Below are 14,479 nucleotides of genomic sequence, written 5' to 3' on the forward strand. Positions count from 1 at the left end.
AGGTCTGTGTGTCAGTCAGGTCTGTGTGTCAGTCAGGTCTGTGTGCCAGTCAGGTCTGTGTGCCAGTCAGGTCTGTGTTTCTCTGAACAGGTTGACATGTTCTCTTGGCACTGGCCAGCCTGCTGTGTGTGACAGCAGGAAACTGCCCTCCATTAGACAGCGCCTTCATTACCGTGGCTCTCAGCTGGTTACTATGCCAACCCAGTGCTCCGTCTTGACAAAGACAAACAGCAGTGATGACGTAGGCTAGAGATGTGATCCCTCCACCCCTGTCTTTCGCTCTCTAATCCATTCTCCAGAGCAGATACTATACACTACGATGATAACACACTGACTGTACAAATTGAACACTGACTCATTGAGGACTCTGAATAGGACATCTGGCTTACGTTTGTTGTTGGTCCCTCCTCGTTCTCCGCTACACAGCTCTGCAGGTTGAAGGCCAGGTCATTGCAATTCACCAAAATGCGCTTTCCAAACTTCTCTTCAAACTGCTTTATATCAGGCTCAATCCCTGAGAAGTCAAGTTTCTAAAGATACAAAAAAGAGATTTTGAATCAACATTTGGAGCTGGGAGGGATTGTCAAATACCTTTTGGGAAACTTGATAGTTACTGACCTGTGTGTCAGGGTCCAAGGTGAACAGTTTCAATCTGGTCTCGTTCCTCATTTTCGATTCAATATCTCTTGCACTCTGAGGACAAGAAATTGAAACCTCCTTAAGCAAAAGGTTTTCAAATTGAACTGCTTTTATCATTTGAAAAAGGCAGACTGTTCTTCAGGGCTGACACATGGATATGTGCTCCTAGGAGACAGTCAGATGTCCACCTTAGAGCCCAGGCTGTTACTGGAAACCCAGCCGTTGAAGTCTGCACAAGCACTGAGCACTTCAGCAAATGGCCATGGAAATGTCATCCTGTAGCTTTTCTCTATAGGAACTTATTAGATTTGGGTTCCTCTCCTTTTTTCGGTCACTTTTCAAACAGTGGGAGCTGTCATCTGTCTGTGTATGTCTAACCATAGATAGAGAATATATATTTTTTAATTTTAAATGAGGTGCTTATCTAAACAAGCAGAGTTAAAGCTAAATAAATATATTTTTGTAGAGGCAGCTACACTCCTCTGAGAGGCCTGACTGGCTGCTCCCTACCTCCCATGGTGAAGTGATTTCATGGTGCAACTACATTATGTCTCATGTGAACAGGCCCCGTAGGGCCCTTATGCTTGAGGCAGCGCATTAGTGAAAAGACAGGACCTACCTGAAAGCTGTCCATATTCCCCAACGAACCATCTGCCTTTCCCAGCTCGTCATCTGCAACAGAAAAGAGAGCAGAGCACTCTCACTGGAAACAGAGCCAACACGCGATTCAACAAATCCACTATTTCATAGGTTACAACTCCATTAACCACACCTCTTCCTTAAATCGCACGCTACTAACACTTAAGTACAGTAAACAGTGACTTAGACTGCCCTGAGAACAGAGCAGGCCTCAGATCAGATCCTAAGTACCAGGGTTGTTTTCCCCCTAGGAGAGCGTGATTAATAAAAGCTGAGGGGTTACTGAGATTAGCGGGGTTCTTTGTGCAGACATGGCTCTTTCCTCCTGGCTCAGGCCTGGGATCAGACAGGAGGGGAGTATTAAAAACCTGGGTGGCCCTCTAGCTCCAGCACCACCATAGACCAGGAGATGTCTGGGAGATGTGTGGGCGTAAACACAGAGTTCAGATTGACTGGTATTGTGTGCCACATAGACAGACAAGAATGCTAATGATGTGCATTAGCTTGTACAGGATCTAGTCTATGTATTTATACCACTGTCCATTCGGATCTACCTCCTAGGCGTTTTTAAACTACTCTGAGCCAACTACACTCAATTAATGTGGCGCTTATTCCATCAATGTGAGCGGCAGGTAGCCTAGCGGTTAAGAGGTTGGGCCAGTAACCAAAAGGTTGCTGGTTTGAAACCCTGGGCCGACTAGGTGAAATCTGCCGATGTGACCTTGAGCAAGGCACTTAACCCTAATTGCTCCTGTAAGTCCCTCTGGATTAGAGTGTCTGCTAAAGGACGAAAATGTAAATATGTAATACCCTAAAACAGGGTTATTTACATGGGAGTGTGATTAAAGGGTGCAGGCCAAATACATCCTCTTCTCTGTGGCACACTGTAAACTACAGACTAGAACAGGCCTAAGTACACCTTATTTACACGTTCCTTTCCCTGACAGGCAGATAAGTGTACTGCAGTGAACCCTGGGATGTTTTCTTTATTTTACTAGCACTATGAGAAGCACAGTATCCTTGTACTAGGGGTTTTGGTGGTGAATGATATTTTAAACAGAATTCACAAGGAAATCTAATGCCCGTCTATGTCTCTCATTACCCCCCATCCCATGAACCCACGCGAGCACGCACGCACACAGACACGGCACACAAACCATCGTGGATGTCCCCGTTCCTCTTCTCCTGCATGGCAATCTCGAAGCTGCTGTGAAGGATCTTGTTGAGAGTGCTGGTCCAGTCCTCCATCTCTCCCTCGCTGTCGGCAGCCAGCAGGTACGTGCTCTTGTCCTGCATCTTCAGCTCAAAGGCAAAGCGCCGCACCTTGTTATTCTGCAGACAGACACACAGAGGAGAGGAAGCTCGGTGAGACCATCATTGTCTATGTAACGCTGGAGTGGAAGTTGCTAAGGAAAAGCAACAGTTTGATTAGAGAGCAAGGGTCAACTACAAATACAGAGGGACGTGCTCTCCAGAAAAAAAACTACGCCGTAGCATCACACAAAACAACATCAGTTGAGTTGACTTTTTGAAAAGAGGACGATTACAGCGTGTGCAGGTCGAGTGTGCCTGTGTTTCTTACAGTCGAAAAACAAATGCCCAACTGTGAATCAAACATTCCGACCCACCATCCAAAGTTAACCTCCAATATTTAGTCAGGTCACCAGAAGGCAGCTCCTGCTTAGTTTCCTGATTTATTTCTGGAAGAAAGCGTTACTGAAAACAACTCCTATCCTCTCCCTCTTTGCACATTTCATCTAGTCACACACTAGGGTAAGAAAATACGAGGAAACAGTAAAACTGGTATGTGTATATATTTGACAACGATAGCATCATCGTCCATAAATCCTATATTTAAGAAAGCTTTAAAAAATGTTTCTTTGCGATAGTTAAAAAGAGACACGGAGGAGAAAAAACATCTTATTAGCATAAGAGGGAACACACAGGGTGGAAGAGAGAAAGTATTTCCATATGCGCAACAAAAAGTGTAGTGCTGCCAAGACTAGAGCTGAGCTCTTATAAAGGGACTGGGTCTGCTGAGGGAGTCAGTCAGCAGCACTAGGCCCGAGCTGTGGAGTTGACCTACGACCCCCAAAATCAGCCAGCCAGAGTGATGTCACCGCCTCAGGTGGGCCTCAGAACCTCCCGATGCTGGTGATTCAGTCAGCCGCCATAAACTAACCACCGTAGTTGAGTAATGTTACAGTATGCATCCAGGCTTTGACCCTCATGGAGTTAACTTAAAACGTCCAGGAGAGCTAAGTGAGGGAGGCTGAGGTGCAGTAATTCCGCTGTTGTGTAAACAACCCCCCCAAAACATTGCCGGAACATTTCTAAATAAATCATGGACGGAGTTCGCCCACGTGGGAGTTCTGATAAAGCATTGCATTACATTAGGCCATGCTTTAGCTACCATGGTTATTATTGCAATAAGGAGGAGCCTTTCATCCTGCAGAGAGGGAGGAGGATGGTAGGGAGGGTCATTAGCTCAAGACCAGTAAAGTAAACAGTAGATATGGGGGTGTTTAAGATAGGAATGAGAGCGGATTCATCATCACGGGATTAATAACCAGGGTTATTAGAGAGAGGAGGAAGACATTTTGTATATATTCTCAAAGTAACACATTAGCATTGAGTAAATGTTTTCTACTTAAAGATATGAGTAGATAATCACACTACTGAGCCACATTCATTTCTGTAGGTTGTGAATCCTTAACGCAGTGCTATTCAAACTTTTTCAGCGGGGTCCCATTTTTTTGGCCAGAATTTCTGCGGGGCCCATTTTTTGACTATCCTATTGCAGTTCCCCCACGACCTGACTTTGTATACCACCGCCTTAACTTCCCCCTTAAGCAGCAAGGACTCCAACAATGCAAATGAGTGAAATATGCAGGCCTGGTGTTTAGGACAGTGGTGGAAAAAAAACCCGATCCATTTGTCATACTTTAGTAAAAGTAAAGATATCTTAATAGAAAATGACTCAAGTAAAAGTGAAAGTCACCCAGTAAAATACTACTTGAGTAAATGTCTAAAAGTACTTGATTTGAAATATACTTAAGTATCAAAAGTAAATGTAATTGCTAAAATTGACTTAAGTATCAAAAGTAAAAGGATAAATCATTCCACAAACCAGACGGCACAAAAGTCTAGTTTTAAAAAAAATGTATGGATAGCCAGGGGCACACTCCAACACTCACTTACAAACAAAGCATGTGCTTAGTGAGTCCCCCAGCTCAGAGGCAGTAGAGATGACCAGGGATGTTCTCATGATAAGTGAGTGAATTGGACTATTTTCCTGTCCTTCAAAGCATTCGAAATTTTACAAATACTTTTGGCTGTCAGGGAAAATGTATGGCGTAAAAAACACTTTTTTTTGGGGGGGGGGGGGGGGTGTAGTGAAGTAAAAAGTACAGATATCACAAAAAAACGACATAAGTAATACTTTAAAGTATTTTTATCTAAGTAATTTAAACCACTGGTTTAGAACACAAAGCCTTGGTAACTCAACTCCATACATTACGCAGAGGGAGATGAGGATCTTGGAAGCATCCTCTGGTTCTCTCATCATGGAAAGTTTGAGCAGCACTGGGATGAGAAGGATTATGATGGGGGTGTAAGAGAATGGCTGGAGACAGGACACCAGACCTGAGATCAGATCACACAGAGAAGGTCCTCCTAGTGAGAGGCTTCTTCAGAGAGACGGCCGGCAGGCAGCTGGCCACAGGGCCGTCAGGTGGATAGCCTCAATACGTTTGTGTGTGCGCGTGTGTATGTATTCCTGTTCATGTGTGTTGGCCTATCATAAAAGAGCAGGGAAAAGCGTGCTGAACGAGCTTGGGGCCAGAGGGGGAGTATGACGTCACTCCATATGCCAATAATTGCAGCGTTAATCAAGAGCAGATCCCAAGACCAGCTGTTGTGGTTTACAATTAGGAATATTATTTTGCCCATAGAATGCGAAACCTCCGCAAAAATCAAACACAGACCTGTCCAGAGTGGATAGCATACATAGACAACTGACAGGAAACAGAATTCACCAAAATACTGGTGCCTCTGCCTTTACGGAGGCAGAGGCACCACCATCTTTGTTCACTTTGCAGAGGGACACATCTGGTTGGCTAAAGTTTGCTAGCTTGGGAAGTTAAGCTTATAACAGTGAACCTTTTTTGTGGGATACACATAAGGCAATTGTAGGCATTGTGGCATATTCTGGTTAAACTATCCCCAATTCAATGGAATTGCAACCCTCTGCATTCTTCCATCACATGTACAGCTGATTCTCAAGATCTTGCACACTAATGAGATGCTGTTGAGCCCCACTATTACACTGTCTGAGCCAAGGACTACATGCTTTCTGGTACGTTTTGATTACAATACTGGGTGGGGTAAATATATTTTATATGACATATGATTTTTTGTTTACTAGTAAATAGTAGCCTACAGCAAAGTGTGTTTAAATCATTTCTAACGTGTTTACAATTTCTGCTAGTTAGTCTCATCACCCACCTGGTGGAAGGGACTTTGTGGATCCGAGGCTCTTTCCCCTGTTGCCTCCATCATCCTCCAAATCCAACCAAAAAAATGTATCTTACAAACGAGTTGTTTAAACTAACTGCTTAACTATTTATCTGTACGTGGAATTGTATTTGTTGTTTTTTTACAAATTCTTTCCCTAATCTTTACAGGAAAATTCCCCGGGCACTATCTAATGTGTGGAGACATTTCACTGCAGCTAATGTAGAAGGAAAAGCTGTGTACATTTGCAAATACTGTGCCAAACCATATGTGAAGAATGCAACAAAGATGCAGAATCATCTGGCCAAGTGCATAAAGTTCCCTCAGCGTTCACAACAAGCCTCTGAAAAAAGTCCCTGTACTTCTATTCGAGGTGAAAATTATGAATCAGACACCTTATCGATAGCAACAGCTCGTGGTCCTCCTGGAATCAGAAGTTTTTTTGACTCAATGGAGGAACGTAGTCAGAGAAATGCTGATGAATGTGTTGCTCGAGCTGTGTATGCAACTGGTTCACCTCTGATGCTCTCAGGAAGAGATTTCCAAATGTTCTTTGCCCAGCATACACCCCTCCAACCAGACATGCTTTATCTACTAATTTGCTGGATTCAGAGTTCAGAGTTCAAGTGAAGCTCAAGCAAATCATAGAGAAAGCAGACTGTATTGCAATCATCTCTGATGGGTGGTTGAATGTTCGGGGGCAAGGAATAATTAACTACATCTCCACCCCTTAACCAGTATTCTACAAGAGCACAGACACAAGGGACAACAGACACACCGGTCTCTACATTGCAGATGAGCTGAAGGCATTCATCAATGACCTTGGACCACAGAAGGTATTTGCACTGGTGACAGACAATGCTGCGAACATGAAGGCTGCTTGGTCTAAAGTGGAGGAGTCCTACCCACACATCACACCCATTGGCTGTGCTGCTCATGCATTGATTCTGCTCCTCAAGGACATCATAGCACTGAAACAATGGATACACTCTACAAGAGAGCCAACTAAATGGTTAGGTATGTGAAGGGTCATCAAGTTATAGCAGCAATCGACCTCACAAAGCAACGTGAGAAGAATAAGAGCACCACATTGAAGCTGCCCAGCAACACCCAAATGGGGTGGTGTTGTCATCATGTTTGACAGTCTCCTGGAGGGGAAAGAGTCTCTCCAAGAAATGGCCATATCACAGACTGCCGATATGGACAGCCCCATCAAGAGGATCCTCCTGGATGATGTAAGGAAGAGAGTGGTAAGCAGCCTGAAACTCCTGAAACCTATAGCAGTAGTCATTCCACGAATTAAGGGAGACAATGCCATCCTGTCTGATGTTCAGACTGCTTGCAGATATAAGAGAAGAAATCCGTACTGCCCTGCCCACTTCACTGTTGCTCCAAGCAGAGAAAACTGCAGTTCTGAAATACATAAAAAAGCGTGAGGACTTCTGCCTGAAGCCCATACACGCTGCAGCGTACATGTTGGACCCCAAGTATGCTGGCAAGAGCATCTTGTCTGGTGCAGAGATACCGTGTTTCACCACCTTGGCCTGGATGAGGGCAAGGTTCTTGGCAGTCTGGCGAAGTACACTTCCAAGCAAGGGCTTTGGGATAGAGATGCAATATGGCAGTCGTGCCAACTTATCTCATCAGCCACCTGGTGGAAGGGACGTTGTGGATCTGAGGCTCTTTCCCCTGTTGCTTCCATCATCCTGCAAATCCCACCAACATCAGCCGCCTCAGAGCGCAACTGGTCCTTGTTTGGGAACACACACACACACCAAAGCACACAACAGGCTGACCAATACAAGGGTTGAAAAATTGGTGGCCGTCCGGGCAAATCTGAGGCTTTTTGAGCCTGACAACGAGCCATCCTCAACAAGGTTGGAAAGTGACAGTGAAGATGAGGTTTCAGAGTCTGATGTTTAAGAGGTGGACATTGAGGAGGTCCAGGGAGAAGACATGGAAGCCTGAGAGGAAGACAACCAAGGCTTTAGTTTCTAGACTATCATTTTACAGATGTATGTTGAAAACGTTTTTGGGAGATGCGATGGATCATTGGGGATCATTCAATATTCCCATTCTTTTGTTGTTCAGTGAAATCATCCCATGTGAAGAGTCAACTCATTTAATTAAAGTTCAATTCATAACTAAAATGTTTTTTTTTTATTTCTATTGGATGGATTTAATAATTTGCTATTATGTCTACTTATAAGGTAAAAGGTTTATGTTTCTGTCTCCATATGATATGGTAAATATATCCAATGCAAAAAAAACATCTACATTTAAATGGTATTAATAGGCATATATTTCCATTAAATTCCCAATTATTCCCATTAATTCCAACGGAATGTTTGCACCTCTGAATATACCACAAAATGTGCAACCCTACTGTACATACAGTGCTTTCAGAAAGTATTCACACCCCTCGACTTTTTCCACATTTTGTTGTGTTACAGCCTGAATTTAAAATTGATTACATTTAGATGTTTTGTCACTGGCCTTCACACAATACCCCATAACGTCAAAGTGGAATTATGTTTTTTGACATTTTTACAAATGAAAAGGTGAAAGGTCAAAAAAAGTTCAGGAGTAAAAATGTGCTTACCAAGTGCCATAATAAGTTGCATGGACTCACTCTGTGTGTAATAAATGTGTTTAACCTAATTTTTTTATGACTACCTCATCTATGTACCCCACACATACAGATACGAATTTCAAATACAGATTCAACCACAAAGACCAGGGAGGTTTTCTAATGTCTCACAAAGAAGGGCACCTATTGGTAGATAGGTTAAAAAAAACAAAAAAAGCTTAAATTAAATATCCCTTTGAGCATGGTGAAGTTATTAGTTACACTTCGGATGGTGTATCAAAGATCCTAACTCAGTGGCTGGAGAGGAAGGACACCACTTAGGGATTTCATCATGAGGCCAAGGGTGACTTTAAAACAGTTAGAGTTTAATGGCTGTGACAGGAGAAAACTGAGGATGGATCAACAACATTGTAGTTATGCCTAGTATACTAACTTAATTACCAAAGTGAAAAGAAGGAAGCCTGTACAGAATAAAACATATTCCTTAACATGCATCCTGTTTGCAACAAGGCACTAAAGTAGTATTGCTAAAAATGTGGCAAAGCAATTAACCTTTTGCCCTGAATACAACGTGTTACGTTTGAGACAAATCCAACAACACATTAGTGAGTACCACTCGTCATATCATCAACCATAGTGGTGGCTGCTTCATGTTATGAATATGGATGTAATCGTTAAGGACTAGGAGATTTTAAACATAAAAAAGAAACGGAATGGAGCTAAGCACAGGCAAAATCCTAGAGGAAAACCTGGTTCAGTCTGCTTTCTACTAGACACTGGTAGATGAATTCACCTTTCAGCAGGACAATAATCTAAAACACAAGGCCAAATCTACACTGGAGTTGCTTACCAAGAAGACAGTAAATATTCCTGAGTGGCCAAGTTACAGTTTATACTTAAATCTGCTTGAAAATCTATGGCAAGACTTGAACATTGCTGTCTAGCCATGATCCAACATTTTGACAAGCTTGAAGAATTTTAAAAATAATAACGTGCAAATATTGCACAATCCAGGTGAGCAAAGCTCTTATAGGCCCAAGAAGAATCACAGCTATAATTGATGCAAAAGGAGTTTCTAACATGTATTGACTCAGGGAGCTGAATACTTATGCAACTACAATATTTGAGTTATTTAATTTGTATTAATTGAATAAATAAAATGATTAAATAAAATAAATGTTTTATTCCACTTTGACATTACAGGGTACTGTGTGTAGACTGTTGACAACAACAAATAATAATTGAATCAATTTTAATCCCACTTCGGAACACAACATTTTTTGAAGATATCCAAGTGGTCTGGATACTTTTGCAAGGCACTCTATACAGTAAAAGTTGCCATAAGTTAACACCAATATTTTGAGCATCAACCTTTGTTATGGTTGTAGAGCACACACCATAAACCTACCATTCAAAACCTCAGATGGTCGATGAAGAAGAGAAAGCGTTTACCACAATCTATATACTGTGCAACATATTTGAACTAAATGGACAATAACAAAGATATATACCTATAGTATATGTTGAGAGGAATATTAAGGTGTCTGAACTGTTGCCAATGGCAGGGAACCATAACTGAGAGGTTACAAAAGTCATCAATCTATTGCAATCATAAAGATGACAAAGTGGTACAATATTAGAGCCACGATCACAGGCGGAAACGTCCCTCCCTTTCTGTGGAGACATGAAACAGGGAATCGACTATGTTTCCCCTCCAACTGGACAGAACCCAGGTGGATTATTATCTTAGTGGCCCCTTTAGTGTGTGTGCGAGGGGGACAATGATAGAACATGGGAGGGTAGGTACAGCACGTATGCTCAAGTGACCTCCCCAACTTCCGCTCCCCTTCAGATGAAGTACACACACACACACACCCCCTCTCAGGGGACCCTCCCTCTCCTCTGGTCATATAAAAGGCCCGTTTGTAGGGCAGGAGGCCCAAGCCAAGCTCTCCACTCCTCTCTGATACACTACATGACCAAAAGTATGTGGACACCTGCTTGTCAAATATCTCATTCCAAAATCATGGGCATTAAATGGAGTTGATCCCCGCTTTGCTGCTATAACCGCCTCCACTCTTCTTGGAAGGCTTTCCACTAGATGTTGGAACATTGCTGCGGGGACTTGCTTCCATTCAGCCACAAGAGCATTAGTGAGGTCGAGCAATTAGGCTTGGCTCGCAGTCGGCGTTCCAATTCATCCCAAAGGTGTTCAATGGGGTTGAGGTCAAGGCTCTGTGCAGGCCAGTAAAGTTCTTCAACACCGATTTCGACAAACCATTTCTGGCCCTCGCTTTGTGCACGGGGGCATTGTCATGCTGAAACAGGAAAGGCCCTTCCCCAAACAGTTGCCACAAGTTGGAAGCTCAGAATCGTCTAGAATGTCATTGTATGCTGTAGCGTTAAGATTTCCCTTCACTGGAATTAAGGGGCCTAGTCTGAACCATGAAAAACAGACCCAGACCATTATTCCTCCTCCACCCAACTTTACAGTTGGCACTGGGGCAGGTAGCGTTCTCCTGGCATCCGCCAAACCCAGATTTGTCCGTTAGACGGCCAGATGGTGAAGCGTGATTCCTCACTCCAGAGAACGCATTTCCACTGCTCCAGATTCCAATGGTGGCGAGTTTTACACCTCTCCAGCCGATGCTTGGCATTGCGCATGGTGATCTTAGGCTTGTGTGCGGCTGCTCTGCCATGGAAACCGATTTTATGAAGCTCCCGACGAACAGTTCTTGTGCGGACGTTGCTTCCAGAGGCAGTTTGGAAGTCTGTAGTGAGTGTTGCAACCAAGGACAGACAATTTTTACGCGCTTCAGCACTCGGCGGTTTTGTTCTGTGAGCTTGTGTGGCCTACCACTTTGTGACTAAGCCGTTGTCGCTTCTAGACGTTTCCACTTCACAATAACAGCACGTACAGTTGACCGGGGTATCTCTAGCAGGGCAGACATTTGACAAAACTGACTTGTTGGAAAAGTCCCTGCGCTCTTCAGTAAGGCCATTCTAATTGTAATGTTTGTCTATGGAGATTGCATGGTGGTATGCACAATTTTATACACCTGTCAACAAAAGGTGTGGCTGAAATAGCCACTAATTTGAAGGGGTGTCCACATACATTTGTAAGTATAGTGTACCTCCTTTTAAAGTATCTGATTAATGTCAGCTGAATGCTTGGTAAGTGAAAGCAGGACCTTTCCATCCATTTGTGTGTAGAAGACCAATACTGCTTATAGCCCATCTTGGGACTTGGAAATGTGCGCCTGCTAGCTATAGCATGTGGTATTGATTGCTAGCCTGCTGCAAAGTGCATGGTAGTATGTTATCGGCATTCACCTTGTTTCAGCAGCTGAGAGTCAGCAGCTGAGAGTCAGCAGTAAATTATGACCTTGGAGAAGGAGGGAGTGAGCTCAGGTTTTAAGTGGGGATTGGAGAAGGGTCCCAGCAGTGATATAGACAGACATTTCCTCATTAATTCCCTGTTGCTAGCTTTAACTTGTGCTGAGTTTAACTGATCATATAACATTCTACATGGGCAAATATATTATAGGAAGTAAAAGAGTTGGAAGGGAAGTATGTCTGGCTGGATGACCTATCCAATATAATGTTAGTGTGGTGGTGTAATCAAAGCACAATCCCAGACACAGAGTTTCCTATATTACCTGAACAACTCCCATACAGGAGTCCAGGAAGATGGTTCCTTTGGGTTCTTTGGAGATCTTCTCATCCTTGTAGAAGTTCAGGTTGTAAGAGCCATCGCCCAGCTGGGTTAGATGGAAATACCTCCTCTTGAAAGACTAGAAAGTAGAAAACAACAATAAAAAACAAATTGCTATTATTAGACAACAAGAGGCACGGTTTTGGCACGGATAATTGCAGCAGCATGGTTTGAAGGAAGTCAACAGACTAATATTGCAAAACTACTATCAGTTTTTCTGAGAAATGGTATTAATGAAAACCAGGCTCCAACCTTCTGTCACTGGAGACATGAGCACTGACGTTTCATCATCCCTGCACATCTGGTAATAATCATTCCTAATAGAGACAGCTCGTGTCATCATTAGGATCACTCACCCTCATGGTGACACTGATGGCACTGTTCATGTTGCCTTTGTACAGCCAGCCATGCTTTGTGATCCCACCTTTCTGGGAACCTAGAGAGGCTGTGTCCTGGAAGAGACATGAGCACAGGATCAGACACACTCAAGACTATATACACACACACACACACACACACACACACACACACGCAAATACACACACTGTACCACATCAAAACATCACTCTCTGCCAAAACATTACCAAACTGTCCATTTCAAGAGAGGCCCTTGATCCTGTGGTCAAGATAATGTTACAAAAACAGTACAGGAGACATGGAGAATGAGATGAGAGAATGCTAAGTTTAATGTCGGTCTATCTGACTCCAAACAAGCAGCCAGCCAGCCAACAAACCACAGCTATGAACCCAAATAAACAGCCCCTCTCAATGGCTTCTTCACTGAGGCATGACCAATATCATCCCAGTTCTCAGGTACCATAAAACCAGCTAAACCATTGGCACCAAGCAAGTATGACTAGACACATGGCTTCCATCTCTATTCCATGGAGACTTCCAGAGGCGTAATGATCTGTGTAAATAAATCAATTAGGGGGGTAGTGAGGGAAGAGGAGCTGCTGCACCAGCGTTTTACCCTTCGCATGGTCTCCTTCAGGTCCTCACGATCAGATGTCCAGTGTTTAAGCCTCCTCTTTGAGAGACTACAGAGGTAAAAGCCATTGTTCCAGACGATTTTGGATATAATTAATGGGTTTTCAAGATGACATGATTCCTATTCCCTCTCTCATCCAATAAAATGGCTTTAAAAAGTGTTGGCAGAGAGCAGAATATTTCCAGTACATCGTCGACTCATATGAGGAGGGTCTGGAAACGTTCAGGGCCTGCTTCCACTCATCTTTCACTGACCAGAATATGCCAGTCCCTAGGAGAGCTGACAAATGACTTGTGTTTGCTTTCAGTGAACCCCCAAAGCTCTGAAAATGTTGCCTGGCAACACCCAAAACAACCAGATTAACTAAACTGCAACACAGTGCATAATCATTTCATAAATCAATGACACATTTGACCATAAACATTTTAACTTTGTTCACATAGCCCCAGCCTGTGGTAATGTTATTGTCATTAAACACATGAACAGACTTGGGGCTGAGGTTTCCATGTACTGTATATGTGTGTGAGGATTTATTTGGGGATTTCAGGAGAAATGGCTCACTTCCTTAGCTATCATCTGCTCGGTGCAGACCTACTTCCCTGCGTGCGACAAACTGAGGTGAGGGGTATGTAGCTGGGACGCTCTTGGCTGCTGGGCCGGGGAGCATTCTTACACAGCTGTGTGGGAGGTGAGGGAAAGGGTGAACTGGGAGGGGTCTTGTCATCAGGCAGTCTATCTGATGAAAGGAATGCCCCTTCCTTGTCAGATCTAATGTCCACTGAAAGGTTCACTGGTCAGGCCCTGACCTCCGGTGACCTGGGCTAGTCTCTCGGCTCATCCCAGTTAAGTGAGCGAGGTCACTCGAATCCCTATTCATTTGCTCATGTATGACATGACATAAAGAACAGTATGTGACATATGCAAATGTCAACATGACCCTAGCAGTTTAATAGATGGCAGTATAACATCAGTGTCATCAACAGCCTGAGACTGCCTCAGGTCATGCTCCGCAGAGCACCATCCCTCTGAGGGTTCTGCAGGCATCAGTGATCCAGCCTCTCTTCAGGGTTGGCTTGAACAAAGGCAACCCCATAGCCTCCCTTGTGTGTACTGACTTGCACAAGCTATTCCAAGGCCAACAAAGACTAATTTAGACCGCTCACAGCACAGAATCAGACATCTCTAGGGTTCACAGACCAAAAAGTTTCTAGCTAAGAGTTCAGTTGTATAATCAGGGAGACGCGAAATGTTATAAATTAGCTCACAACAAAGAGAGCCAAACCCATGTGCTGTGAGGAATCTGGGGGCCATGAACACATGGAGCAGAGAAGAACCCGAGACCATTTGAGAGGCGGCCAGATAACCAAAGTCCGGCGGCTAATTACACTTT

At 43.6% G+C, this 14,479-nt stretch overlaps 1 protein-coding gene across 8 annotated transcripts in view; it reads right to left on the minus strand.

Moving 5' to 3' along the window:
* LOC115160802 (dedicator of cytokinesis protein 9) overlaps positions 1-14,479 on the minus strand; it is a 122,990-nt gene that overhangs the window by 30,356 nt on the left and 78,155 nt on the right. For all 8 annotated transcript variants that reach the window (XM_029711230.1, XM_029711232.1, XM_029711234.1 and 5 more), the window contains exons 6-11: positions 12,455-12,550; positions 12,043-12,177; positions 2,436-2,610; positions 1,259-1,311; positions 619-693; positions 390-530 (exon numbers count right to left, since the gene is read on the minus strand). In XM_029711230.1, the coding sequence (XP_029567090.1) occupies positions 390-530; positions 619-693; positions 1,259-1,311; positions 2,436-2,610; positions 12,043-12,177; positions 12,455-12,550 (675 nt within the window). The remainder of the gene's footprint in view (positions 1-389; positions 531-618; positions 694-1,258; positions 1,312-2,435; positions 2,611-12,042; positions 12,178-12,454; positions 12,551-14,479) is intronic.

Source organism: Salmo trutta, chromosome 24, assembly GCF_901001165.1.
Source record: "Salmo trutta chromosome 24, fSalTru1.1, whole genome shotgun sequence".
Lineage (NCBI taxonomy): Eukaryota > Metazoa > Chordata > Actinopteri > Salmoniformes > Salmonidae > Salmo > Salmo trutta.